Source organism: Akanthomyces muscarius, chromosome 4, assembly GCF_028009165.1.
Source record: "Akanthomyces muscarius strain Ve6 chromosome 4, whole genome shotgun sequence".
NCBI lineage: Eukaryota > Fungi > Ascomycota > Sordariomycetes > Hypocreales > Cordycipitaceae > Akanthomyces > Akanthomyces muscarius.
Window position 1 is genome coordinate 3,333,839 of NC_079244.1, and position 27,048 is coordinate 3,360,886.

Here is a 27,048-nt window from a genome sequence, read left to right on the forward strand (position 1 = left end):
ATAATATTATTAAGATGATCTTTGACGCTATCAAGTTAGGGTATCGAGTGCGCATCTCCCGTGCGATGCTCAGGCCTTCGCCATCCCTCGTCCAGGCACATATGCAACCAACGCTTTACTTGCGCCCTCCATACACATTTGAACAATGTCAATCTTTTTGTTATCTGGAGCAAGTTTTGCCAGTTGCCTCAGATCACTTGTGCGCGGCAGAAACAGGACGTGGTCGAGGGGCTTGTAAGCCTCGTGCAAGTCCGCGATGCTATATGGTTGCATGTTGTTCAGGTTAAACACCTCGTCTGTCGAGTAACCAGGCCCACCCCAAGGAGGACTGGCAAACAGAATTGTCGCGTCAAGATCGACCTGAAGATCAGGATGCAGCGCCACAGGGTTGCTGAAGAGCGTCTTGAGAAACGCAAAGCTATCGCCGTGCACCCAGGTTATGTAGCCATCGTCTATGCCGTAAACGCTCGCGTTATTCTGCGCGCATGCAAGAGTGGCTGTGTCGCGCTCAATGGATATTATTCGGTCCCATCTCTCTGTCAGCGCAAACGCAATGGTGTTGCCGCCAGCGCCGCAGAAGAGGTCTATCAGGATTTTTATTTTCTTGGGTGACGATTTCATATCCTCGGCAATTTTACTTTTTGAAATGTCAGAAAGTGAGTTATCAAAAAAGCAAAATAAATAGAAAAAGCGGAAATTGTCACTTACTTTGCAATTGGTTCTGGCGTTACGCCAAACCAAGCGTCATCAGTCATGCAAATGCCATCGTCGTAGTAGGAAAAGATGGAGTAGCGTTGAGAGAAATATCTAGGAAAAATGTTAGTTAAAAAGCCATACAATTGGTCACACCATCATACTTTTGAATATCCCACGGCACCTCGTGCTTGCCTTCGTAGTGATGGCAGGCATCCGTAAGATCGATCCAGCCGGCAGGCTCAAAATCATAAACCGGCTGCTGGCCGTCGGGCTCGCCAGAGCTACCCATAACGGAATAAACAAGGCCTATAAGGTAATCTCTTATGAATGAATCCCGAAAATGAGTTTCTAGCCGTGAATTTGATTCCTTTTGCTGCTCTTATCTTCCTTGTCGCAATCTGAATGAAGGTCTTGACAGGTCTAAAAGTTGCTGCTCGCTGACGCCACAAGCTCCACTGTCGTCGACGTGTGCCTGGGGCAAGCTACGGGCCAGCTTGCTTCACCTGCAACCAGCAAGCTTCAACCCGCAACTACGATTGACGCTCGAGCATTTCCACCATCGCATAGCAATCCCGGTCTAAGAAACATCATCGGCACAGAAATAGGATCGATCGCCGCAAGGGGCCGTGCAAGCCACCATGTTCAACGCGCTCAACCGATTCATGTCCCGCCTGGATGGTGGTGACACCCCGCAAGGCCACCAAGAGCAAGGGTCGTTTGGCTTCCAGGTGCTGCGAAACACAAATTTGCAGTTGGCGGTCGAGCCGTGGTTTGACTTTCTAGTTGGAATCAATGGACGCCCGATTGTGAGCTTCTAGATGCGCTGCGCTTAGTATGGCAGGGCAAGGGATGCTAACGCTTCGAGCAGGACAACCCAGACCCGAGCTTATTTGCTCAAGAAGTACGAAATTGTGCCGGCGGCAGTGTATCGTTAGGTATCTGGAGTGCCAAGGCAAGCACCAAACCATGGACCCGTCTCTGCATCAAGCGTGACAGCTAACAGCTTGCCAGGGACAACGAACGCGAGAGATGCACATCCCCGTCCCAGCTGACACAGGCTCGCTCGGCCTCTCCCTCCAGTATACGCCATTGGCCCTCGCCGCTAATATCTGGCACGTCCTCGACGTCCCCGCCAACTCGCCCGCCGACCTCGCGGGCCTCCTCCCCTACAGCGACTACATCCTGGGCAGCCCCGAGGGCGCGCTGCACGGCGAATCGGCGCTCGGCGAGCTCGTCGAGGACTTCATTGGCCGCCCGCTGCGCCTCCACGTCTACAACAACGAATATGATGTCACGCGTGAGGTGACGATACAGCCCAGCCGCGAATGGGGCGGCAGCGGCGCCATCGGCTGCACGCTCGGCTACGGCGCGCTGCACCGCCTGCCCGCGGCACTGAGCGAGCCCGTCGATGCCCCCGGCGAGACCATGTTTGACGGCGGCAACGAGAAGGCGGCCATGGCGGCCGCGGCGGGTGGCGGCGCGTTTGTGCCCGCAGACGCTGCTGCGCAGGGGAGCAGCGGTGGCGATTCGTCCTTTTTGGTGCCGGCGCAGCTGGTGGACCGCACAGCGTCGCCGGCGGGCGGCCCCCCCAGAGGAGGCAAGAAGAAGGAGAAGCCAGCGCATGGAAACAATAATCTGATGGACGATTACTTCAAGGAAGAGGAGGAAAAGAGCCGCAAGCTAGACAACGCGCCCGCTTCGAAATCAGCTGGTGTCCCGCCACCTCCCAAGGCCGGAGACGGGCCACCCAGAGACGCAGTGCAAACACCACCGGCCGCTGAGGGCAGCGCATGAATGAAGACATGAGTTTGATGCATAGTCGAGATTCCTATAATTTATATTTTTCCCCATCTTATCGGGGTTATTCGTCTGGCCTTTTATTATGTTGACGGCTGTATAATATCATCACAGCCTATGATACATTCATGTGGCAGCACGGCCGACCTTTTGCAGCTCTTCGTTTTTGATTTTATTATCCCCTCAAGCCAAAGTTTCCATTTTCCGGCTTAGTTGATGAAGTTGATGCAGAAAAAGTGCAGAATCAAGCTGCAAACGACGAAATCGGCAAAGGCTCTGTTCATTCGTGATTAGCATCATCCGAAACGCACGGCGATATACAGGGGCGGGTGTGCAGTCGTACCTTTCTGGGGAAACGGAAGGGAACTCGGTCTTGTCGGCCGTGGCCGTTTGGATACGGAGAGAAACTGATGCCGTTAGCTGGTGGTCTGGGGATGTTGGACAGGGATCGCATTTGGTTGGGCGACATACTGGCGAGGACGAATTGGCCAACAGTGGCGGAGAAACCGGACAGGAAAGCGTTAAAGGGCTGTTCAGATGAGTTAGCAGGTTGCCTCAGACGAGGTTGCGCAGTCTATTGGTGGACTCAAGGCTACATACATAGTTGCCAGCAAGGACGCAGTAGGCAAACTGCAGGGCGCCGACGACAACGAGGAAGGCGAGGAAGACGTCAATCAGCTTGGTGCGCTGCGCCGTCTCCTTCATATAGTGGGTGTAGATGTTCTGGAAGACGACGTCCCAGCTGGCGGCCGCGCCGCCCTTGGCCGTCGTCAAGGTGGCCGAGGAGCGCTTCGGGGTGGCAGAGGCTGTGGTCGGGGTGACGGGTCGCTTCTCGCTTGCTGTCGAGGCCGCAGCAGCGGCGGCGGCGTTTTTCTTGGGAGCCATCTTCTTCGTCGGCAAGTGAATAGAAAAGACGAAACCGAAAGAATGAGTCGGGCGCGACACCTACTCCAGGAAAGGGCGATTGGGTAGAAAAAGGATGGGATTGGCGAGGACGGCGGGCAGTCAAAACGTTTGCTGAATTGGCGAGATGGCGAGGGTGAAGCAGCATCAGAGAGGCCAGGTACCAGGACACGACAGCTCCAAGGAGCGACGCCGGTGATTGGCTGGAGCCGCACCCTTGGGGATCTGGGGGGCGCGGACTGACCCACTGCCGGCCAAATGTCGTCAGTCTAGCAGCTCGGTAGCTCGGCCTCGCGACCACCTGAGCTTTTGGAGATACATACTTGGCTGTCTATTGCATTGTCCAGTCGCAGGATCTCCTTCCAATAGCCCATACACGGAAGTATCCCCGATCGACCAACTTTCATCGCCCATCATGGTATGTATACCACGGCGCGCACATACCCTCGGTCTTCACGCGTAGCTGACAATCCCCCGCCACAACCAGTCTTCTCAGCTCGAGTACACCTCCTTTCTCCTCGCCGCCTTGACGGCCGGCGGCGGCATCATGGGATATGCCAAGACGCGCTCTGCCCCTTCCATCATTGCCGGCTGCTCCGTCGGTCTTCTCTGTATGTGGTCTTGGTGTCTCAACGCTGCTGCTGCTATATAGCAAAGCAACGCAGTCGGCCTGCTTTTCCTTGTGTGCTAATTCGTCCTCCGAAACAGATGGCCTCGGTGGCTACCGCATCCAGAACCGCCAGCCCTACGGCATTGAGCTGAGTCTCCTTGCCTCTGTCGTGTTGGGCGGTGCCTCCATCCCCCGCGCCCTTCGCCTCAAGAAGCCCGTCCCGATTCTTCTCAGTGTCCTGTCCACATTTGGTGCCATTACCTTTGGCAGCGCCTACAAGAACTCTCTCTAGGCTGCTAGTTTGAGAGCAATCAAATTTCTTGCCCATTGAAACGTGCTTGTTCGGATAGTCTTTGGGCAATATGTATAATCAAATTGACGATAAATGTCTCCTCTCAAAACGCTTCGACGCCCAAGTGGCCCAGAAAACGCCACCCATTTATTGTACATGGTTTTATTTCTCCTCGAATGTAAATTCGGGTTCCCGCAATCGCTTTCGTCATTTCCGTGTAGTGTACATGTTCTGCGGCTACGGCAGCTCTTTCTGCCAATCATAGACCGAGCTCCTCCTGGGCCTTCTTGACCTTGTCACGCTTCGCTCGTGCCGCGGCTCGGTTGTCGGCTTGCATTTTGGTTCGCTCGGCTCGCAGGCACTGGTTCACCTTTTCCTTGACGTCGTTGCACCCGCCGGCAGCCTTGTGCATGAAGCCTTTTGCGTGGCACTCCTCGAGCTGGGCGATGATTTCTTCGCACGCTGCAGCCCTGCTCGTTAGTCATCCGCGCCTCAAAGTATCCAACGGTTGGTCGCCTTACCCAGAGCGTTCTTTGTATGCAGGTGAGGATGCATATTCGTGATATTTCTGGTCTGGCAATGGAAAGTCAGGTTTCGCCTCGGATTTTAGTCCCGAGTTTCGAGGTCCCAGGTTGCGCGGGTCACCACCACTGGACCACGCCACCGTGGGACAGCCCGGCAAAAAGCTTTGGCCAGCTCCGGGATTTATTAGCAGCCACTCACCACTCATCGCGCTAAAGTGCACATTCGCAGCTCCCAACTCTGTCCGTATATCACGTCGCCCAGCAGGTTTTGGACGCGCAAATACGTCGATCTTGACACTAGTTCATCATGTCTGCCCAGACTCAGGTATCCGGAAAGAAGCAGCAAGGTACGTGGTCCGCGCGGGGCTCAAAGCTGCGTTTGCAAAATGAGAAGCTGAGGTTAAACCTGGACATAGATCTGCAAACACAATACTCCAACTTCAAGAATGTGTTACAACAAATAGCGCAGAAAATCGGAGATATTGAGCAAGAAGCTGAGGAGCACAAGTATGTGCAGTATCTTTCCTTTCGAATAGTGCCCCCGAGAGCTGGTGCGAGGCATCTCACTCAGATTGTTGACCCCGCCATCACTTGGCCCACAGAGCTGCACGACAATGAACATACGGTACTAACAGCGTCTCACCCGTATAGACTCGTCCTGGAGACTCTCGAGCCGCTACCTGAAGATCGCAAGTGCTTTCGTCTCATCAATGGCGTCCTTGTTGAAAGAACAGTCAAGGATATCGTCCCCGCGCTGCAGACGAATCAGGATGGCCTGAAGAAGGTGCTGGATGATCTGGTAAAGAATTACAAGACGAAACAGGATGAACTCGATTCGTGGAAGGTGAGCCAAACTTTTTGAGCAGATGGTCATCAAACATGCCGACGCTAACTCTATTGTAGAAGAAGAACAATGTCCAGGTTGTGCAGCAATAGGACAGCCAATCGGAAATGAAGAAAAACAGATTTACATACAAGTTTCCTCGAAATCCTGACGTGAACTGTGTCTATGCTTGTTTTCATGCGTCCTTCCCGGAATTTCCATATGCAATGTGCCTGGTACTCGTCGTATTTGACCGTCGATATTGCATATGATTACAGAGTTCCAAAGCGCCAATTCGACTTCTGCAGCCGTAACTAGCGAGAGATAGGAGTGTCTGTCTCCCTCGCTGCAAAGACAAGCACTGTTTCATTTTTCAGCCTTGGATCACGCTTCTGAGGGCCCAGCCGCGAAGTGACCGAAAGGCATGGCTTGTACTACCAGACACTATGTATCATAGAGCACGTAAGAGAGTACTTGACAATGGAGGTATTACTGAAGAACTACAAGTAGATGACACGGTCATCCGAAATATTGGCGTCTACGCCATGCTGCAGGTGCAGGATGGCTTCCAAAGCTAAAGCAGCCACATACGCACCCGTCAACGTGTGCGAGACGCAACGCGGCCCAATGCCCAGCCTGACGGGTCTGGAATGGCTTCATCGTGCGTTGTACAAATCAAGATGATGACAAAGAGCCGAGAAGGGCCCAATGATATACCGAATAAAGACAAAAACAGTAGCAGCCGCACCGGCGATGAAAGTTTCTGAGTGGCTTGCATGTTGCATCCAACTTCGTGGATTACTGCTGAACATCATGCTGCCCGATGTACTGCAGAGATGCAGCGAGGGCCAAGTTGGCGTCGCGGAAGCGGGCGAATGGGCCGTGAACATGTACGCTAATGCACAATGATGCTCGAGGCGTATAAAAGAAGCAAAAGAATTAAAGAGCTGACGTGAACACTTTGTGGGAAGTCCCTGAGAGTAGTACACCGCTCTTCGCTGTCGTGGTAGCTTGACAGCCTCGCTTGGCAGTCGGCTATCACAGTGTGGGTAGGTACGTACCTACACAGGGTCAAGAAGACCATTGTGGAAATGCATGATTTTAACGGTGCATTGCGTCTGGTGTGGAATGTGTGTCTGTGTGGCAGGGAATGTGATTATCAGGCGCGCTGTGCAGGAGGGCCAAGATGAATAAGGCTGTTGTGTACCTGGCCTGATATTAAGAGGTGCAGAAGCATGCGCTGGTGTTGAGTGAAGGCCCAGCACGCCACCAGCGAGGGGTGCTGGGACTGGGACTGGGACTGGGACTGCTACCTACCTATCGCGACTGCGTTGGAGGAAAGGAACCCAAATAACCACTAGAATAGGCACTAATGTCACCAAACGTTCAGCGTGGTAGCGGAGTCTACAGGGGGCTTAGCGGCTGTGGGTGCTGCAGCTTGGGCTCCGACTGGTGCCTCGTCTGGTACAGTTGCTGCTAAATAAATTGCTGGATACAGCCTCGGGCTTGTTTAGACTGGCCCAAGCCTCTCTGGGTGTCTTCCCGCTTGCATTTTGGCGTCCTGTCATGCCAACGGGCTACACCCACTGTATTTACCTAACGTGCAAGCCACTCGGAACGCAATCAGTCCCCCCCAAAAAGAACCCCACGTCGGCTCCAACACTCACTCCACCTTTGCATGCACACTGCAATCGACGCAGCTTGTGCCACCGCGACCTCTTCTCCCCTCTGACCTCGCGCATCAATTGAACGCTCCTGACCTCCAGTCGCACGCCCTCCCAGCCTTTACCGCCTATCCCGACGCCCTCCCGGTCGAAGCTGCCGTACACTGCAGCCCTGCGCATATTCAGCCGACCCAAAGATCGCGCCGTCGCAGCCCGTAACAGCACCAGCAGCTTGAGCCAACCGCCGTTCGCATCCCGCGCGCCTGCTCTCCATCGCCTTGCCGGCATCGCAGATCAACAGCCTCGAGGTACGAGTTTTGTCTTTTCATGAAGCCTCAGGGTGCTCCCCCCCCGGCTTGGCCCGATGTCATCACCGCTGTGCGAAGGTGTTGATGCGGGCGCGCCAGCACATGCTCGCTCCCAACACCCCGCCACCCCTCCCCTCTGCAGCTTGGAAACCCAACCGAGTTCTTCCATACAGCAGAGCACCAGTTACCGGATACTCTCGCGCCCATGGTCTTCTCTGGCGCAACCGATCCTAAGCTGTGCGCAGAGGACCCGGGAGCCGCGCCCGCCCCTGCTGCCAGACGGGCTAATGCAAATCAGCGCACTCTGTTTGTACTGACCGCATTGTCACAGTGACGCAGCCTCTCGAGCCAACCCGATCTCGACCCGCACCCCCTCCTTTCACTTGACTGAACGTGGAAGCTACAGCCCAGGACTGTCACAGAAGGAGCTCTCACAGCCGGAAAGAGTGGTTTCAGCCCAATCGTTGCGCCAACACTAAAATTCTCTGATCCAGAGTTGCCGGTGCCAAGCCGCCCAAAACAGCCAAATATGTCGGAGCCCGCTCAATCACCCCCCAAGGATGCCGAGCAACCTATTCAATCACCTGGTGACGACGGGCAAATGGACGAACAGGATCACGCCGGCGCTTGGGACTTTGACGGCGTCAAGGAACAAGACAGATGGTTGCCCATAGCCAATGGTACGTCGCACGCTTTGGCTGTTGTCCAAGTACGCCGCTATTCGCAGTGCTAACCCTTGAATTAGTGGCTCGTATCATGAAGAACGCGCTGCCTGACAATGCCAAGATTGCCAAGGAAGCAAAAGAGTGCATGCAGGAGTGTGTTAGTGAATTCATCTCTTTCATCACCAGCGAAGGTAAGTGTCTGCGTGTCTGCGCATTGCTTTTGGCAGTGAGCTGACATGATGTGTATAGCTTCCGAGAAATGTCAGCAAGAGAAGCGCAAGACTGTCAACGGCGAGGATATACTCTTTGCCATGACGTCGCTAGGCTTTGAGAACTATGCCGAGGCGCTCAAGGTCTATCTTTCAAAGTACCGAGAGGTAAGCGCGCGCTGCACTATCCTACTGGCGCAAGCACTGACGTTTTTGCAGCAACAAAATGCGACCAACCGCGAACGTGCCGCCGAGAACGTTCCATGGGGCGGCTCTGTAGGCGGTGAGCGACCTGAAAGCTCCGGACCCGGGACTGCTGGTTCCGCCACCGGAGAATATGCCGAGGGCGCAGGCAACACGGAGGCATCGGCCGACCCTAACTACATGTACACCTCCAGTGGCACTGCGCATAACGGATCTGCCCCGGCTGCCGGGTCTGCTGAGGGTTACTAGGCCGCTGGTTCGATCTGGTGACTAAGGCGTGTATTATGGCTTACGGCGACGAGCAATGTTGCCACCAGGATTGGATACTTGTTTTGTCTTGATTTCGAGAACGATTCAAGCATGTGGCGCTATATCTTTGTTTTGCTATTTGACCTCTGCCTTCGATTTCTTCCCTCCTTTGTTTTGATTTGGGACCTTTCTTGGCTTGCCAACTGGCTTCCTATACAATAGATTTCGTTGAGACTGTTTCAGTCAATTGGCTGAGAGGCGTGGGAGATACGGCTACCGTTGTGAGGCATCAATGACCACCAAGATCAGAATTGTAGGATAGCGAGATATGTCACCGAGCGAGTAATTGTTTGGTGGCATGGAAAGGCGGTGTCAAGTGTCAGCTAGACGATGCGTTGGGGATACAAACTGCAGCTACCAAAGGAAACTACCGAGGCGCAGCATGCCAACTCTCGTGCTTAACCCAGCTGGTATTGCATTAAGACGAGGAGATTTGCAGAAGCTTGGCCGTTTTCCTCTTCTTCAATTAAGATACATTTCATTTGTTCAAGAAGCTATGATTTTGACAGGCGTCCCTTACCGATGCTCCCCCAGTGCACGGACCATTGTGACGATGGTTGACGCGGACACGGCGAGAGGCACGTGTGTACCCCCACTTTTCCATATAAAAAAAAATCCTGCGGCAGCCAAAACTTCCAGAATGGCCCGCCACCAAGGGTCTCCGCCAATGTTCACTTTTTGTGCCCTGCATCTAGACAGCGGCTGGTATCTTTTCCCATCGTCAAGCAGCACCCCGGGGGCAAATTTACAGCGCGAGCATATGCTACATCATCGCCGCGTGTTACAATTACTATGATAATATCTACCTGGCCTCTCTTAAAAACGCAGTGAATCTACATGCCTAGACCATAGCCGCCCGACCGTTGCTGGGGGGAAAACTCATCCGGCTAGTCGCAGCCAAGGAAAGCAAGACAAGTTGTTCCGGCGTCGCACAGCCCGTGCAAGACGAAAAAGGATAGCAGCCGAAGCACAAAAAAGAAGACACAAATACCATACTCCATGCGACCGTTCTCACCAGCTGCCAGAGTTCTGCCTGGCTCTGTGTCGCACAACTCGACGCCCAAGTCTATCCTCAAGACTGCCTCTGTCCTGGGCCGCCGCAAGCACCAGCATGAGGTGAGCTCCGACATGCTCGAAGCGCCCGAAAGCCCGACGAAGCGACGAAAAGTCCTTTTCGACGACATCCGAAACATAACTTACGAGGTTGGCCGCCGCACGATGGAAGAGGTCAAACTCGAGGTGCGGACCGCCTTGGAAGGTCACCTCCGCGGTAACGATGGCCAGTACGACACCCTCAAGGAGATGTTTGCCAACGACAAACAGCGATATCTGCCCCCTGTTGTGGGCGAGGAGGACGACACCCTCAAGCCGCACGAGCTGCAGGTCTATGTCATGGCACTCTCGAGCTGCGTCCCCATCCTCAAGAACAGAGAATGCAACGGCCTCGTGCGTGTGATTCTACAGTGCTCATGGCTCGGTAGAGACGATGCCTTTGTCAAATCCTTTATGCACTTCCTCGCCGCTCTGGTCAGCGCACAGGGCTCCTACCTTGGCACCGTCCTGTCCATGATTGTCGACAAGTTCCAGCTGAGCCGCCAGTCGACCTGGTCCGTCCCCGACTTTCCAGAGGTCACCCGCGAGACCATGCGCAAGCGCCTGCACTCGACCCTGCGCTATCTTCTGCAAATGTTCCCCTCGGCTGTCGGGGTTCTCGAGAGCCTGTTGAGCGCAAAGTTTCCCTTTCCGGACGACTCGGTGCAGACGCACATGGCCTACATCAACAACCTGCTCAAGGTCAGGGAATACATTCCCGACCTGCAGGATGAGATTCTCGACATAATACTCAACCGCGTCGTCAAGATTGATTCGCAAATGCAGCTGGATCTTGAGGATATCGACGATGACATCACCACTGCCGTGCTGTTTGCACTCCGCGAGAATCCTCACACAACATCTGATTGGGAGCAGGACGAACTAGACGACAGCGACAATGAGTCCGTTGACAGTGAGGATCTGGACTTTGACGAAGAAGCCACAAGGATCAAGAACGTCAAGGAAAATGTCGAAAAGATGGACGCCGTTCTCGACACCCTATTCAAATTTTACACTCCCTTTTTCCTCAATCCGGGCTCCGACAAGGCCTTTGACGCCTTTACCATTATCCTCCGCGAGTTTGACCACATGGTACTGCCTACATACAAATCCCGCCACACGCAATTCCTCATTTTCCACTTTGCGCAGCAGCACGAGCGTCTTACCGATGCATTCTGCGGACAGCTCATTGCCACAGCGTTCCAGAGCAACACGCCCAACGTGCTGAAGCAAGCCGCCGCTGCCTACCTCGCTAGCTTCGTCGCTCGTGGCGCCCAGGTGCCGCGCAGTCTGGTGCGTACCATCTTCTCGCTTCTGCTGCACCATCTCGAGCAGTACCGTCGCAAGTACGAGCCGATCTGCCGCGGTCCTGATTTGAAGCGATTCCACCCCTATTACAGCCTGGTACAGGCGACACTGTACATCTTTTGCTTCCGCTGGCAAGACCTCGTCGTGGCGGCGCCGGAACTCGTCGACGCGGACGATGCGGCCTCGTACATAGGCCAGGACCTGGAGTGGATCGGCAGCTCCCGCAAAGACCTCTCTGTCCAAATCTTTGGCAAGCTGAACCCACTTAAGGTGTGCGCGCCCGTTATTGTCGAAGAATTCGCCAAGTTGGCCCATCGGCTCAACTTCATGTATGTCTATCCGCTGGTGGAAAGCAACAAACGCATACGACTCACTCAGTATTTGTCGTCGACGTACGCGACGGGCGGCGCGCTCCGGGATGCTGGCTACGACGGCCAGGAGGAGAGCTTCCACCAGCTGGACCCGTACTTTCCCTTTGACCCGTACCAGCTGCCCGTCAGCAAACGTTGGCTCGAACACGACTACGTGCACTGGAAGTCGGTGCCTGGCCTGAATGCGGATGACGATAGCGATGACAGCGACGACATGGATGACGACGACGACGCGCTCGAAGAGGCCACTGCGACAGACAGCGACGGCGATGACTGATTAAAAGTATTAAAACTCAAAACAGGCTGAAAAGAGAGCCTTTGTCTGAATTGAAGGAAAATGGATTTATGAATGGATATACCAACGGACTAACTTTGTTTTATGATGGAAAGAGCCACAGATGGTGGAATTCATACCTGGCATTATATTTTTGTTTACATTTTAGCGTGGCGTTGACAGGAAAAGATTATTGGCTTTACAGTATACTTTTATACATATATTTCAAATATATTTCGCTACAAATCATCTTTTCGTCCTTCTTTGGAGAATTCTCCATGGTCTTCACAGTGGCCCGATTACTTGTTGTCATAGCTATTGTGGATGACCCCATCCGAATTCAAGTTAATCCGGTATCATGCTTCCATTGTACAAGAAACACCATGGAAGGTTCATTCTCCTGCGGCAGTCGCCCTGTGGCCCGAAGGAGACGGCACACAGCCTTCTTGTCCGACGATCCGTGTCACCGCTACGTCACCACGTCGCTGGTCGAACATTGATGTAGACAGCATCGACCAACCTAGCTCAAGTCAAGTTGGCACAGCACCCATGTATTATGCCTAGCTGAGGGGAAAACGCGACCAATACGACCAGGTGGCTACACCTTCTCAATGCCTCCCTCACTGCTTTCTTGGAATAAGCATGATTACTGGTAGTTGTTAGTGTCCCACCCCAACACCTAAAAGCTAGTCATCCAGTGAGAAGTGGCATTCCCGTTGCAAACAACGTGTGGAGACTGACCGGTGCCCAGGACAGTGGCGATTATACGGCAGCTGAACGAAGATCGGTACATATTCCCCGCAACAAGCCAAAGCCTGCCCACATACTGGTAAATCCTAGCACTCCACGATCTTGGCGGGCCCCAGGCTCGCCGTGTCAGCCGCCACTTTGCGTGGCGCCTCGATGTGGCATCGCCCATCGGGGTCCGGCAGGCTGGACTAGTGTGTCCATCGGGCCGGTCGCATTGCTCGCGTCTTTGGGCTCCTGCACCGGGGCCAAGTCGTGAGATGTGTAAGACAAAGCAAGTTTGTATTTTGTCTTGTCTTCAGCTAAAGCCGAAGCCTTTTTTCTCCTCGAAACACGGAGGTTCAAAAACATACATATGTAGTTTCTCAGGGATGCTACGAGGAAAATACACTGTACACGCTCTTGACTCCGTGGCCTAGACGGTGCGATGACACACCTGGACTTCAAGAAGTGGAGTATCATGGTAAAGTGGTACACAATAACAATTTCTGATTACTATTTGCCAGATTTAGCAGCTCAATTCAGCTAAAATGATGTACTAGTATCCCTGTCCGCGCAAGGCTATGTGCCCTTACACTGGCTCTAGTTGCAGTAGCACACATCGCCGTGGCCCTTGTCCTGGCACTGACCACCCGGCTTTCCAATGTAAGTGCAGTGGTTATCACAGCACAGGCCGCTCGCCGGCGGAACCAGGCTGCAGCAGAAGCTGCGCGCCGTGAGCGGAGCCTCCTCGCGGGCCTCGACGCTGCTGTCTGCGATGTCGCGGAGGGCCGCCTCAACGGCCGCCTCGCGCACCTCGCGCTTCTCAAGATCCTCGCCGTCGACGTACGGCGCGATGCCGGCCTTGACTTCCTCCTCCCACAGCTGCTCCTCGGCATCAACCATGGCATAGCCATCGTCGCCGCGCTTCTTCTTAGGGTAGCACGCGCAGATGGTGTAGCCGGGGCAGCCGTCACGGGGCGCGCAGCGGCCGCCGCTGGGGTTGCCCTGCCGGGCGCACACCTTGCTGCACATTTCGTTGCCGCCAGTGAGGCAGGCAATGGAGTTGTGGCAGATGGCCGACGCGGTCGAGGCGAGAGCGAATGCGACAAGAGAAAACTTCATTTTCGATTCTTCAGGAAGAGAGAGCTGGAGAGGTGAGCGTGTTAGTAGATGGATTATATAAAAGGGGCCCATTGGCTGCAAGGACAAGAGATGGGAGCTCACTTTGTAGCGGAGCTTGTTTGATGAATACACGATTCAATTTGTGTTGTTGTCATTGGGAACGAGCGTTTTTGGAAGAGACCATCTCATCCATTTATACTTCGTCCAGTGAGCCAAGTTTACTCTCTTCTCGCGGATCATCAGTGCCCCAATGCGAAATACGGGAGCCCGAGCACAGCGAATACCCGAGAATACGGATGAACGTCTTTGCGTCTTATGGCAGAATTGAGGGGCAAAACATACTCTGCAGCTACGAGACAATCGGTGACGGCGATGGTGAGTCTTTAGGTACACATCGTGTACGTGGGATCGAGAGTAAGATGCCAAGATGGGCTTTCTTCAGCTTCTCCAGATACAGATGCGTACTAACGACAAAAATGGAAATTAACATGTTGGAAGCCTTGCAACATGATGCAAGTAATGCTGATCTGGAAGGAGTTGAATATAGCTGAACAGAATTGCAGCACCTGCGCCCAGTTCACCAGTCTAGTTTCTTTCAGCTTGAAAAACAATTCTGACCGACAGGCCGTTAGTGGTTGTCGAGATTCGCACTAGTCATACTAGTCATACTAACACGACAGAGGCGGCGCCCCAACCGTGTCCCTTTCGGGGTCCTGCATCGGGTATGCATTGCGGCTCGTCCGATGCGATTTCAGCCCAGCTTGGCATCTTGCCGTCGTCCACCAGATTTATGATGTCATGTTTCACGTTAGCAGGAAGAGCTGAAAATGTTCGTCTGCTGAATCCACAAGACTAATTGTCGAAGCTAGCTCTAGCGCTTATGTGTAAAAACCATTCATCGTTTCCTGTTGTGCTTTGAGCCGCGGCCGTGGTGTCGTCTAGGCCTCAGTAGTTCGCCCCCTCCCAATTGGGCAGATGAGGACGAGCCTAAATGGCTAGAAACAGAATTGTTGCGCACTATACGAATCCAAAAACGTGATTGGCGGGAGGAGTGTCTGTCTGTGGTTTCGAAACATTTTTTTCGGATATTGGTTTTTCTCCTATTGCCCTATCTCAACGAGTATTCTCCTGTTGCCCTGTCTCAACAAGGATCATCTCTTCCCAAGACAAGCCACGTCCTCCGAGAGCAATGGGCTTGTACGTGAACACGGCCAGACTACCATGCACATATCGCGAGTCTAAATCAACAGTCCACAGCCTGTCTAGGGTGGCTGGGAGTGAAGAGCCATCGGCAGACAGTGCTGTCTCCTCAATCTCCATGGTACGCTTCGCAAGACTACATATTAGTCGGGGATCCCACACGCCTTCCTGGCGAGGATACGTTTTTAGTAACTCGATACATCGCCTCCGATGCTGACGATGTCGGCATTTCTTTCCGACCAGCCAGAGCTGCGGCATAATTTCCATATCAAAAGTAAAATCGCCACCTTTGCGCTGCAGGCCAAAAGACTGTAGTGACCGGACATAGAGCGCTATATACTCGTCGCAGAGATCCAAGATTGCCCGGAACTCGTCGAAATATGCGTCGTAACCGGATTCATCTGCGTCGAAACACGTGTGAAGCAGTATGACTAGTGACAGAAATTGGCTCTCGAGGACGATATGTACCATGCGTGATTCGGCCATATTTACCACTTCCCTTGTCACTGCTGCAGACGTAGCGCGGAAAGAAGCGCCCCACGAATTGAGATGCTCTAGCTGCAAATCGCGCCGAAGAAAACATTCAGACGGTGGTGTAGTAGCACTTTCCTTGTATCTGCTAACCTCAGCAGCAAATTTCAGCGTACACCCGACGAGTGTTGCGAGTGAAGTGCGCGCCTCATCCATGTACTGAAACAGGCTAACGCCGTCAACTGAGGGCTGTGCCACCCGTGACGAGGCCGCAAGCACGATGCGTTCCCGTAGCAGAGTTTCCGTCCGCCCGTAGAAGAATGCGGCAATGGTAAGCCGGTAGAAACCAGAGACAAGCGCCGACATGGCGCCATCGGCAGTCGTTGCCGACCAGCCCGGCAGGCAGAGGCTTCCACCGCTGCGCTCGATACTCTGCTCCTTTGCAAGAATCCCCAGGCCGTGTTCAATGTGTAAAACTGCGCCGTCGTAATCGCATTGCATCATGTTCAGGGCTGCAAAGAGAATGCAGCAAACCAGCGCCGCTGGAACTGCAACCCGGCCATGCCTATTTATCGATTGCTGAAGTGCTCGCACAGAGGCGCAATACGCGGCCGTAGCTACCACCCATTCCTCGGAGTTTGATATGGAGGTAATGGCGCCATCCAGCTGTGAACCTTGCAACTGTTTCGTCGTCGATGGTTTGACAAGTGGAGAGCGAAACGCCGCCTCATGCATGGAGCTAAAGGCCACGACGGCCGAGTTGACAGCATCCTCTTGCTGGCCGAGCTGCACAATAAGCGCCTTGATCCACCGGAACTGGGAGCCGCCAAAGACTGACTCGAAGCAGCAATGATAGAAATATTCCCACCCGCGTGTGCGAGTGGACAGGGAATGGTGGACCAACGACCGAGCGGGCGGCGCTACGGGTATCTCGTGGCTTTGCCGCCAGCCCCGGATGCACACTTTCGGGGCCGGCTCGTAGCCATCACATTTGCGGCCTGTCGAAGTGCATCGCTTACAATTAGGTTTTGTCTCATCACATTTTACTCTTCGTATCCTTGAAGCGTAGCGAAATCAGCATCACGGCGGTATGCGAGAATGTGAAGAGCCCGAAGGGGAATAACGAACCTGCAGGTTGAACAGCCATTTTTAGAACGGCTTCCACCAATGCGAATCCCTTTGGAGCGATAACATGCCTTGCTGACTGACGGCACAGTCATGGGAAAGCGAGACGAAGAAAATCGGGCTCGGCCAGCCTTGATGGACGTCTTTTTGTTGAACCAGAGAGCATTCGACGCAGTATATACTGTCAAGCGATAAAAGGCACGCACAATCTTCTGTGCAGATCTTATGCCAACGGCGCTACTCGCAAGGCTGCAGCATTGGGTGCTTGCTAGCTGACGCGGACCAGGCTGCGATGGGCAGTGGTATACGAAATAAGGCCGACACAAGATACCGACGCGATCCGAGCAAGGCTAAAGGCGGTGCCGTCTCAGAAAGCAATCAGCGCAGAATTGAAAATGTGTAAAAGGCACAGCCCACGCAAAAGGAGGCTGTCGACATGCTGTCTAAAAGGCAGCTAGAGCATAACGGGCTGCAGCTACGCCACTTTACTCCATAAAACTGTGGGAAAGAATCACTGTATGTAGTCTAGTTTGTCGGCCTAGACGAATATTGCCTAGTATCTCACGAGCGAGCCAATGCCAGAGCAGCGACACCAAAGATCGTACAAGGGTCTGCAGAGAGACATTCAATTCAGTTCTGGTATAAGTATGCGCCAAAACCTCGATCCGTTGCTCCCAAATTTTGACGATATATGAGTTAGTCGTCACGAGGCAGAACTAAGCGCCAACTGTGCATGAATATTATTCGAAGGCTATATTCGCAGTGGTCGACTGAAGGCAGTCAACGGTGAGCTACCCGTTCACAACATGACCGACCCACAGCCTACAGAAGAGCGCGAGCCACGAGCAGCGTCAGACGTGCAACATTATGTACTTGAACAAACCGAGGCGGTTCTTGCCGGACAGACGGGCCCCACCGCAACAGCGACTCAAGAATCTATCATCGAGGAGACAGACCTGCTCTCCGCCGATGTCATTCCTAATGACTGGCCGCCGCCTGCTTACGGCGATGCCCCCGGGGAAATTCACGCCGAGAAAGATGGCCTAGGAACCAGTGCTAATGTGACCGTCGACGGACGCGTCAATATCCGAATCAATCAGCTAAACAGGCGTCTTTCTCAAATTTGTACGCCTGCCATAGCTCAACAGGCTCAGAGTGTGCAAGACACCCCCTCGCCCCCTCCTGTATACATTCCCCCATCATTGGGAGGAAGCGAAGGAGTTGCGCCACCCCCTCCACTAAATGTTGTCATTCAAGTTGTCGGGTCGCGTGGAGACGTACAGCCTTTCGTTGCTCTGGGTAAAGTCTTGAAAGACAGATACGGACACCGTGTCCGGCTGGCAACGCACCCCAACTTCAAAAAGTTTGTGCAGGGAAATGGCCTCGACTTTTTCAGTATCGGTGGCGATCCTTCGCAGCTGATGGCCTTCATGGTCAAGAATCCGAGCCTCATGCCGGGAGTTCGGAGCCTGGTCAGTGGAGACGTCAAGGAGCGACGAAGAGATGTTGCAGAGTACATCCAAGGCTGTTGGAGATCATGCTACCAGGCTGGTGACGGGATGCGCGGGGCCGCCGTTGGTGATGATGACTCGGAGAATGACGCAAGGCCCTTTGTAGCCGACTGCATCATCGCCAACCCTCCAAGCTTTGCTCATATTCACTGCGCAGAGAAGCTTGGCATCCCACTCCACATCATGTTCACCATGCCATACTCCCCCACGCAAGCTTTTCCACATCCACTCGCCAACATCCAGGCCTCTAACGCGGATACCAATCTCACCAATTACATCAGCTACGCCATGATTGAGATGCTCTCATGGCAGGGACTAGGCGACATCATCAACCGATTTCGCGCCAAGTGCCTCGGCCTGGACCCCATCAGTCGACTATGGGCACCCGGTATGCTGCAGCGTCTCAAAGTACCTCACACTTACTGCTGGTCTCCGGCGCTGATACCGAAACCAAAGGACTGGAGCTCTCTAATATCCATCTCGGGCTTCTACTTTCTCAACTTGGCCTCCGAGTACACCCTGTGCCCGGAGCTCCAGGCATTCCTCGACGCAGGCCCACCTCCAGTCTACATCGGATTCGGAAGCATCGTTTTGAACGACCCCAACGCAATGACCGAGCTTATATTTCAGGCTGTAAGAGAGACTGGCCAGCGCGTTTTGCTTTCCAAAGGCTGGGGAGGGATGGGGGCAGAGGAGCTCAACATACCCGAAAGTGTCTTCATGCTGGGCAACGTGCCGCACGACTGGTTGTTCAAGCGTGTTTCATGTGTTGTTCATCACGGTGGCGCTGGCACTACCGCTGCTGGTATTGCGGCTGGGAGGCCAACCGTGGTTGTTCCGTTCTTTGGGGACCAGCCTTTTTGGGGCGCCATGGTAGCCAGAGCCGGTGCTGGCCCGGATCCCATTCCTCACAAACACCTCACGGCGCAGAAGCTAGCAGATGCCATCAGTTTCTGCTTGAAGCCCGAAAGCCTAACTCGGGCAGAGGCTCTTGCGAATAAGATTGCAAATGAGCGAGGCGATGAAATGGGTGCTCGGTATTTTCATCAATATCTCGAAGTTGATAGACTTCGTTGTACCCTCGCCCCATCTCGGTCAGCCGTGTGGCGCATCAAGCGAACTCAGATCAGGCTTAGCGCTTTCGCAGCCTGTACTCTGGCAAATGAAAGTCTTCTCGACTTTCATGATTTGAAGCTTTTCCGACCGCGAGAATATGAAACCGATCAAGGCCCTTTGGACCCAATATCCGGAGGCTTTGTGGCGGCGTGTGGAGCGTTTGGCGGCATGGCCATGGGGCTGGCAGATATTCCTTCAGAGACGGTGAGGGCTGTGCAGCTTCCATTCAAGGGCAGTCGACAGCCACCGAGTTCACCAAATGCTGGTGGTGCACCGAATATTGGAGGTCCGTCTGCAGAAGATGCTCGAATAAACCCAGGGGCTGTGAATGCTCAGTCACAAGTCCCTACCTCCCGCCATGCTTCAAAGCTGTCAATAGCTTCGATGTCCAATTCGACGTTGGACGAATCAAAGGATAATTCACGAGAATCAGGACGGATTCGAGTCCGCAATCGCGATACTTCGGGCTCCAGCAATGATCGCGACGTCATGGGCCCTACTGGTGTGCATATGACTAGGGGCATCGGCCACTTCGCATCCGCACTTGCCAAAGGACCAATGGACGTAGCGATGGGCCTCACGAAAGGATGTCATAATCTTCCTAAACTATGGGGAGACGACACGGTGCGCCCTCACGCGCAAGTCAGCGACTTCAAATCAGGTGCCAGGGCAGTCGGCAAAGAGTTTGGCCTCGGATGGTACGACGGAATCACGGGCTTAGCCACGCAACCATGGAGAAGTGCTCAGAAAGAAGGCGCGGGCGGGTTCCTCAAGGGCATCGGCAAAGGAACGGCGGGATTCATAGCCAAGCCATTGGCCGGTCTGTGCGGCGTTCTTGGATACTCAATGAAGGGAGTGCATAAGGAGGTGCAGAAGCTGTTTGGCACCAATGTACAGAGCTACATTGTGGCCTCGCGAACGGCTCAAGGATATGAAGAGTGGCTACAGAGTAGCAATGCGGAAAAGCAAGAAGTCATTGCTCGGTGGAGGCTGGTTCAGAAGTACCTGAAGAAGAAACGTGATCGCGATGACATGTTGGAGGATATTTTGGAGGCGCATCAGGCTGGCAGAACGGACAGAGCTGCACAAGACTCTCAAGATCCGAGTACTACTAATATCCGTAACTAAGATTAAGTTCAAAATTTGATCGCGGCCGAAGGCTTTTGGGTGGACACCTTCAACATAGTTTCAAACAGGGAGTTTGCAAAATAACATAGCTAATGAATTATATTGGCTGCTGACTCACCGGGTATATAATAAATGAACTGATCTGTGGCTGAATTAGTGGTTTTCCTGCATAAGCTTCCCGCAAATTGCACGGGAATACCGATATATCCGAGCGGACCGTCAACAATTGTCGCAGCAGCTGCCGAGCACCGCAATCGAGGTGCGAAGATACAATTTTCCGCCAGCATGTAATGGAGTATACTGATGTGTTCTGCTCAAGTCGAGACTGGCTCGCGTCGAGTGATTCGGACGGGAAAGTCTTCGATAAGCCAGATACCCTGCACTTCACGTAAGTTATCCGCGTTGGAAAACGCAAGGAAAGCAGCACTTACAGCATTTACAATGTTCAAGGGTCTTTCGGGCCTGGCCATGGCAAAGTCGAAACGCCTCATAAGCTGAGAAGACAGGCATTAGCTTATCACTCAGGCTTGCAGAAGACACAACTGTGGACTTACTTCGACAAAGAATTTGTTTAGCTCCATCAACGCCACAGGCTTACCCAGGCACTGATACTTGCCAGCAGAGAAAACAAGATCAACAACGCGAGACATTAGACCGACGCGATGCTCATCCGCCTCGAGCCAGCGCTCTGGCAGAAACAGGCTGGCATCTTCGCCGAATACCTCTTTGGAGTGATATATCGCAAAGGGCGAGGTTCCGATCTGCGTTCCTCCGGGTATTTGCTTTCCATCGATCAAGTCCCCCTCCGGAGGCACAGTCTTGAAGAGCGGTCCGGCCGCAGGAGCCTTCAGACGAAGGCCCTCTTTGATAGCTGCCTGCAGGTAAGACAGCTGACGAGCTTCAGTGTTTGTCACAGGCGAAGAGATGGTGCCGGCCGCAATGCTATCGTCAATCTCCCTCTGCAGTTTAGCATAAGCGGTTGGGTTACTCAGAAGAGACAGCAGCATAATTCGGATGGTGGTTGCTGTGGTGTCACTCCCGGCAACAACATTCAGTAGCGATTCGCGAGAAGCCTCCTCTTGACTCAGGCCGTGCCGTATGAATGATTGAAGCATGTCGCGTTTCGACGTAGCATTTGGCCCGAACCGCTCATCCACTTTGTCGTTTGCAACGCTATAGCAATAAAAGGTTAGTATTGAACTTTGACAACATGTCTATGGTATATACGTACCCAATGAATGCGCCGAATCCTACCCGGTCGCTTTCTTTCGGCAACAGGCCTCTGAAAAGAGGGGAATGTAGCAGCGTGACAACAAATGGGATGTTTGCCATGACCAAAGTAATGGGAAAGAAGGATCGGGTAATTTTTATAAAGTCAAAAACGTCATCATCACGTTCCATGTACCCGAAAGCTTGCCCGAATGCCAAGTCACTGATGACATCCAGAGTGAAGTACTGCACTTTGCGAGCAATATCTACGGGCCGATATTGCCCGTGCGTGGATACATATTTGTCTTCTATAAGATTGATGAGGTGCGTGATATGCTCGTCGATTGTGCGCTCCATGGATTCATTCTCTTTGCCCGAATACTAGAAGCGGTTCAGCAAGGCTGCAAGACCAAGGGTGACGTAGCAGACAGTTACACTCTCCTGGTAGGAGAGAAACCAGCAGGCCGTCGGAAATTGGCCAAGTAAGTTCGGAGTATATTCAGAAATTGAAAGACTTACACCAGGCGCCATTTTATTACGCAGTTTCATATGTTCGTTGTCGTCTCGCATGGAAAACAGATTGTCCTTGCCGGGCTCAAACCGCAGCGCATTGTACCCTTGGATGTTATTATTAAATGTGAACAGCATCGGCAGACGATTATCGAATGAGCTTACATGGCCCACGAGAATATTTCGAATTGGCAGCCATCATGCGTCGCAGCATCTCCGGATCATCCGTGGCCAGCTCGTTCGGCCCAATGCGTACTAGCGAACCTGCAAAGCAATGCGATCCTTAGCCTCATGCAATAATGTTGAGCGAGGTCCGGGGGCCACAACTTACCATATTTCTCGTTTGCTTCTTGGATTGCGTAGGGCTGCTGGCCTTTGAGGGATTGGGACACCATCCAGTACTTGGAGAGGGCGGCCCAGAAGGGCCCCGGCACATGAGACAGGCGGGACCAGCTACGTAGGGTGTCCCATAGCAGCAGCGCCGCGGTGAGGCTGGCAATCACCGAGAAGTAGACAGAAGATGAATTCTGCAAGAGTATCGATAGCATTGCGACCAGTTGGCTCCCTGAAAGTCTTGAAATACGTATTTACAGGCGCGATCGGTCGAAATCGGGATTTCCGGCAGTTGCTCTCGAAGACACCGTACGGCTTTCTTGGCGGAGATCGCAATATAATACTATATAACTAGCAGTAAGTCGGTGTGCGGAATAACATTGATGCGCACTCCCGTGATAGATCCAATATTAAAAAGGCGTCCTATATCCCCGCTTCGACTATCACCACTCCATCAAACGCGACTAGACTAGCCCACTAGTAGCAATGACGGACCGCCACACAATCGAGGAGAGACGCACCGAGTCTCATCGCGAAGCTGAGCCAATAACTACGCAGAATCAGGCTGCGCACCCTACTATAGAAGTTCAGGCTCCTATTGTTCGTCTACGCCCGGCCTTGGACCCTTCCGATGGTGATGAACCTAACTCTCGCGCGATAGGCTGCTGCGACCGATAGCATCAGTGATGTCGATTCGGCATTAGGAGAAGTGAGCATGACCGTTTCGCTACTAATATACATATCGAAATGTCTTTATAATATTAATCACTCCTTGTAGGATATTGATTCATCCGTTGCCTCGCTCTCATCGAGCATCTTAGACTATCATGAAGAGAACGGCCGTAGCTATCACGCCCTGAGCCGCGGAAGTGAGTTTGAGACGGCCTAAACTCTTAATCGCTTTTACAGGAGGCTGTGGAACTAACCGATGATCAGAATATGTTCTTCCCAATGATGAGGTCAGTCATTTTCTAGTCGGCCATACCGTTCCTTGACCGGGATATCGTGGTTGCTGACACCGAACTGCCAAAATCCAGATGGAAAACGATAGACTAGGTGCGTCCTGCTATGTGAAATGCCTCGGAATTGTCTAACATACGAATTGCAGATCTTCAGCACGAGCTGTATGTAAGGACTTTGCGAGGGAACTTGGCACTATGTCCCAAGAATCAAGGAGCAAAACGCGTTCTTGATATAGGAACAGGCACTGGTTTATGGGCGATTGACTATGGTAATGCCCAGCCCTCCCACACTGATGGTATTTCCAAGGTCTAATCGAATATGCAGCGGATGCAAATCCCGACGCCGAGGTCCGATACTTCCCAGGGTACCCTGGTTTTCTTCAAAACCACGTGGCCGGGATCGCAGCTAACATCTTGTGTAACAGGTGATCGGTGTGGATCTGAGCCCGATACAGCCGACCTTGTGAGTTGCGTTGACGGGGTAATCCGCAGTCTATGCATTTCTGCGCCGCGATGTCCAAAACATATAGGATATTTTACTAATTGATGTTGCTGCAACAGTGTTCCACCCAATGTCAGCTTCGAGGTCGATGACCTTGAGAAAGAGTGGACGTGGTCAAAAAAATTCGACTTCATCTTTGCCCGCATGATGCTTGGCTGCTTTGAAGACCTTCCGCGGATCATCCAGGTCGCTTTCGACAACCTTGAACCCGGCGGCTATCTCGAGCTGCAGGACATGTCTCTCCCTGCGCAGTCAGATGACAAGACGTTGCACCCCGAGAGCTACCTCTCAGAATGGTGCCGACGATGTTTTGAAGCTGGCCTGAACCTCAAGCGGCCCATTTTCCCCGTCACAGAATACAAAAATTACCTCGCGGCGGCTGGATTCGAAGACATTGTCGAGGTGCAAAAGAAGTGGCCGACCAACAACTGGCCACGCGACAGAGAGTTCAAAGACCTAGGTATTCTCGCATACGCCAACATCGCGGGCGGACTGGAGGGCTTGTCACTCGCTCACTTCACTCGAGGCCTGCAATGGACACCCGACCAGACGCTGCTGTTCTGCATGCAGACGAGAGATGATCTAAGAAATACCTCCATACATGCCTATTGGCCCATGTGAGTCAGCACATATGGTGCCCGCAGGCGGCGCGACGACTTGATCCTCGACTATTGTCTAGGCTAACGCATCTGTCGCCTTAGATACTTTGTCTACGGACGAAAACCATATCCACCAACTCAGTCGTAGGCGGCGTTTTATATGGCGTCGTTGAAAGGGCTAATCGGTACCGGACAGAGGCAACGCGGCTGGAGAACCGAGACAAAAGAACTGCCGCGCCAAGGAAAAAAATACAACACCTGTATTCCGGCACATGTTTTGCGTTTAGCTCATCTCCGCTGTGGCTCGCTACCGTTTTGACGATTTTGCTGTCGTTGCGAACCAAATAACCGGTTGTTGGCAGCTTGCGACAAGTAGCTTCCAGAATCACACAGCGGCGGTTCTGAGCAGTCGTGTTGGTGGTAATTGGGGTGTTTCTGTATGAATATCGCGTCGCGATGCAATACCACGTATATATATATATATCAAATTCGCAAACACCGTCCCGGTCAACAGTGGATCGAGGACGATCACACGTTGATGGGGCGAATTCGGTGGGCGCCACGAGGGCCCAATGCAAGATAACATAAATGAGACGTCTTTCTGAGTACATTTGAGCCTAGTTTCGCGGTTTCGTAAGTTTACCATTGACAGGTAGTCAAGTGAACTGGTGTAATCTCTATGTCTTCTAATAATTGGCCACTATCAAAATTTGCATCCACAAAGTGAAGCGATTGTCGCGACTTGACAGAAGCAATGCTCTGTACTCGTGCTCTGTACTCGTTTTGACGCTGGCTTACTTTCGCATTTTGTCTGGGAATGCAGAGTTTTAGAATTTAATAATTCTTATTGAGCAGCAATCGACTCGTGCGCTCTGTTTTCTTCTTTATCTTTGCCTTGGCCAACCAAATTGCCGGCCATTCTGGATCGAGTATGAACAGGTTGGGAATATGCTCATGCTTGAACGGAGAGACCCGGAGGCTGTACCATCAACTCCTGCGGTAGGTTTGCCGTTTCCATGTCTTCCTTGGAGCCTAACTGCTCCATCATGGTTTCGATGGGCTCTCCACCCATGGTGTAGCCCGTGTCACTCGCATCAACGTAGGCATCTATACCAGCGCCGTCGCGCGGAAACTCTCCCATGAGATCCTTGTGGAACTTCAAGGCTGCGCACATCTCATCGTGGCTCACATCATTCAGAAAGATGCAGTCCCCCATCGGACTCACGGGGACGGCAGCGCGGAGCTTTCCGTTTCGTGTCTTGAGAATTGCTGCCGTGGCCTCCACGAGGAGCTGCTCGTCAAAATCATCATGATCCATGGATAAACCAGCCCGCGAAAATAGTTTAAGTAGCCGCAGATGATCAAGCTTGGTGAGCTTGCCCCTGAGGAAGCTCAGCGTGGCCGAGAAAGCCATGTCAACGGAAATGGCATGTCCGTGACGAAGAGGAGGGTCTGGCACAAGCTCGTGAGTGGGTGACCATCTTTTTCATAGTTAGTAAGACACAATATTATTGATGGTAGTAGAAGATAGGGCGGGTGGTTATCACTCACGTGTGACCATACGCAATCACCCTGTCAAGCATGATTTCATGCAAGTTGGGCGTCTCGAGCTTGAGCATCTCGTAGATGCCAGCTCGGCAGATCTTGTCCGCAGCGGCCTTTACGGCGGTGTTAGAGGAATCAAGTCTGCCAAACGCGGTACCAATGAGGTCCTCGCAAAACTCGTCAAGAAGATCAAAAGTTCCTTTGTGAGCGCACGAGGATATTTTAATAAGTTCAGCGAATCCATTCCGAATCTGAGCCTCAGGGAGGGTCGTTAGGAAAGTGAAGTCAAGGAACGTCTTGGCAGGGGCATGGTAAGCTCCCAAGCGGTTCTTGTAGTTGCCGTAATTGACGGCGACCTTGATGGAGACAGATGCGTCTATGAGGCCAATGACGGTAGTCGGTACGCGGATGTAGTTTGTGTTTCGACGATAGGCGGCGCAGGCAAAGCTAAGATCCTGTGAGTCAATATTCGAGTCGGAAGCGTATACGTCGTACTCACCCAGCCACATCAGTGACGAGACCGCCGCCCACAACCAGGACCGGTTCTTTGCGGTACACGCCAAACTCGGTCATCGAGTCGACGATGCTGAGCATTGTTTCCATGCTTTTTGCCTTTTCACCGATCATAGTTCTGTGAACTTTGAGCTCGATTCCAAAGTGATCAAAGTATTGCTGAATCTGCTTCCCGTACAGGTTGTAGATGTTCAGATCCATGATGGCCAGGCACCGGCTCCAGGGTTTGTAGTTTTCGGCCAACTGAGGGTTTGAAACAAGAAAGACTCCATCGAGAAATTCAAAGTCGTATTCAATCTTCTCATACCCGCAAACCGCAAAGCCCTTGCTCGTTGGCTCAACGGACGCCTTGAAGTCGGACATGATAGGAAATGTTATAGATTCGCTTCGCAAGATGCAAGATAAAGTGCGTATATGAGGCAGC

The 27,048-nt window shown here is 52.8% G+C and overlaps 15 protein-coding genes across 15 annotated transcripts; 8 read left to right on the forward strand and 7 right to left on the reverse strand.

Annotated features, from left to right (window-relative positions):
• Positions 1-69: 69 nt before the first annotated feature.
• On the reverse strand, positions 70-985 carry LMH87_011799 (uncharacterized protein; the record flags this gene model as incomplete). The annotated part of the gene is made up of 3 exons (XM_056201001.1): positions 70-637; positions 709-807; positions 858-985. 3 exons carry the CDS (start codon positions 983-985, stop codon positions 70-72), a joined length of 795 nt encoding a protein of 264 aa, XP_056052796.1.
• A 349-nt stretch (positions 986-1,334) lies between these two features.
• Positions 1,335-2,490, forward strand: LMH87_011800 (uncharacterized protein; the record flags this gene model as incomplete). The annotated part of the gene is made up of 3 exons (XM_056201002.1): positions 1,335-1,502; positions 1,565-1,648; positions 1,708-2,490. 3 exons carry the CDS (start codon positions 1,335-1,337, stop codon positions 2,488-2,490), a joined length of 1,035 nt encoding a protein of 344 aa, XP_056052797.1.
• A 212-nt stretch (positions 2,491-2,702) lies between these two features.
• LMH87_011801 (uncharacterized protein) lies at positions 2,703-3,378 on the reverse strand (the record flags this gene model as incomplete). Its single annotated transcript, XM_056201003.1, has 4 exons — positions 2,703-2,769; positions 2,837-2,900; positions 2,965-3,022; positions 3,094-3,378. The coding sequence occupies 4 exons, from the start codon at positions 3,376-3,378 to the stop codon at positions 2,703-2,705; spliced, it is 474 nt and encodes a 157-aa protein (XP_056052798.1).
• A 433-nt stretch (positions 3,379-3,811) lies between these two features.
• Positions 3,812-4,298, forward strand: LMH87_011802 (uncharacterized protein; the record flags this gene model as incomplete). Its single annotated transcript, XM_056201004.1, has 3 exons — positions 3,812-3,814; positions 3,884-4,007; positions 4,105-4,298. The coding sequence occupies 3 exons, from the start codon at positions 3,812-3,814 to the stop codon at positions 4,296-4,298; spliced, it is 321 nt and encodes a 106-aa protein (XP_056052799.1).
• A 259-nt stretch (positions 4,299-4,557) lies between these two features.
• Positions 4,558-4,853, reverse strand: LMH87_011803 (uncharacterized protein; the record flags this gene model as incomplete). Its single annotated transcript, XM_056201005.1, has 2 exons — positions 4,558-4,760; positions 4,820-4,853. The coding sequence occupies 2 exons, from the start codon at positions 4,851-4,853 to the stop codon at positions 4,558-4,560; spliced, it is 237 nt and encodes a 78-aa protein (XP_056052800.1).
• Positions 4,854-5,129: 276 nt separating this feature from the next.
• LMH87_011804 (uncharacterized protein) lies at positions 5,130-5,758 on the forward strand (the record flags this gene model as incomplete). Its single annotated transcript, XM_056201006.1, has 4 exons — positions 5,130-5,169; positions 5,239-5,329; positions 5,474-5,666; positions 5,726-5,758. 4 exons carry the CDS (start codon positions 5,130-5,132, stop codon positions 5,756-5,758), a joined length of 357 nt encoding a protein of 118 aa, XP_056052801.1.
• Positions 5,759-6,520: 762 nt separating this feature from the next.
• LMH87_011805 (uncharacterized protein) lies at positions 6,521-8,004 on the forward strand (the record flags this gene model as incomplete). Its single annotated transcript, XM_056201007.1, has 4 exons — positions 6,521-6,535; positions 6,617-6,628; positions 7,428-7,617; positions 7,949-8,004. 4 exons carry the CDS (start codon positions 6,521-6,523, stop codon positions 8,002-8,004), a joined length of 273 nt encoding a protein of 90 aa, XP_056052802.1.
• A 142-nt stretch (positions 8,005-8,146) lies between these two features.
• LMH87_011806 (uncharacterized protein) lies at positions 8,147-8,944 on the forward strand (the record flags this gene model as incomplete). The annotated part of the gene is made up of 4 exons (XM_056201008.1): positions 8,147-8,297; positions 8,363-8,473; positions 8,532-8,659; positions 8,711-8,944. 4 exons carry the CDS (start codon positions 8,147-8,149, stop codon positions 8,942-8,944), a joined length of 624 nt encoding a protein of 207 aa, XP_056052803.1.
• Positions 8,945-10,003: 1,059 nt separating this feature from the next.
• Positions 10,004-12,052, forward strand: LMH87_011807 (uncharacterized protein; the record flags this gene model as incomplete). Its single annotated transcript, XM_056201009.1, has 1 exon — positions 10,004-12,052. One exon carries the CDS (start codon positions 10,004-10,006, stop codon positions 12,050-12,052), a length of 2,049 nt encoding a protein of 682 aa, XP_056052804.1.
• Positions 12,053-13,378: 1,326 nt separating this feature from the next.
• On the reverse strand, positions 13,379-14,140 carry LMH87_011808 (uncharacterized protein; the record flags this gene model as incomplete). The annotated part of the gene is made up of 3 exons (XM_056201010.1): positions 13,379-13,924; positions 14,003-14,014; positions 14,123-14,140. The coding sequence occupies 3 exons, from the start codon at positions 14,138-14,140 to the stop codon at positions 13,379-13,381; spliced, it is 576 nt and encodes a 191-aa protein (XP_056052805.1).
• Positions 14,141-15,013: 873 nt separating this feature from the next.
• On the reverse strand, positions 15,014-16,791 carry LMH87_011809 (uncharacterized protein; the record flags this gene model as incomplete). Its single annotated transcript, XM_056201013.1, has 4 exons — positions 15,014-15,658; positions 15,725-16,404; positions 16,591-16,628; positions 16,700-16,791. The coding sequence occupies 4 exons, from the start codon at positions 16,789-16,791 to the stop codon at positions 15,014-15,016; spliced, it is 1,455 nt and encodes a 484-aa protein (XP_056052806.1).
• A 711-nt stretch (positions 16,792-17,502) lies between these two features.
• On the forward strand, positions 17,503-20,451 carry LMH87_011810 (uncharacterized protein; the record flags this gene model as incomplete). Its single annotated transcript, XM_056201014.1, has 1 exon — positions 17,503-20,451. The coding sequence occupies one exon, from the start codon at positions 17,503-17,505 to the stop codon at positions 20,449-20,451; it is 2,949 nt and encodes a 982-aa protein (XP_056052807.1).
• Positions 20,452-20,765: 314 nt separating this feature from the next.
• LMH87_011811 (uncharacterized protein) lies at positions 20,766-22,718 on the reverse strand (the record flags this gene model as incomplete). The annotated part of the gene is made up of 7 exons (XM_056201015.1): positions 20,766-20,828; positions 20,883-20,945; positions 21,006-21,624; positions 21,683-22,041; positions 22,180-22,277; positions 22,336-22,434; positions 22,502-22,718. The coding sequence occupies 7 exons, from the start codon at positions 22,716-22,718 to the stop codon at positions 20,766-20,768; spliced, it is 1,518 nt and encodes a 505-aa protein (XP_056052808.1).
• A 271-nt stretch (positions 22,719-22,989) lies between these two features.
• LMH87_011812 (uncharacterized protein) lies at positions 22,990-24,714 on the forward strand (the record flags this gene model as incomplete). The annotated part of the gene is made up of 11 exons (XM_056201016.1): positions 22,990-23,103; positions 23,165-23,212; positions 23,282-23,372; positions 23,440-23,462; positions 23,541-23,559; positions 23,612-23,734; positions 23,791-23,813; positions 23,891-23,928; positions 24,027-24,427; positions 24,494-24,584; positions 24,669-24,714. 11 exons carry the CDS (start codon positions 22,990-22,992, stop codon positions 24,712-24,714), a joined length of 1,017 nt encoding a protein of 338 aa, XP_056052809.1.
• An 804-nt stretch (positions 24,715-25,518) lies between these two features.
• On the reverse strand, positions 25,519-26,987 carry LMH87_011813 (uncharacterized protein; the record flags this gene model as incomplete). Its single annotated transcript, XM_056201017.1, has 3 exons — positions 25,519-26,047; positions 26,118-26,558; positions 26,611-26,987. The coding sequence occupies 3 exons, from the start codon at positions 26,985-26,987 to the stop codon at positions 25,519-25,521; spliced, it is 1,347 nt and encodes a 448-aa protein (XP_056052810.1).
• Positions 26,988-27,048: the final 61 nt, after the last annotated feature.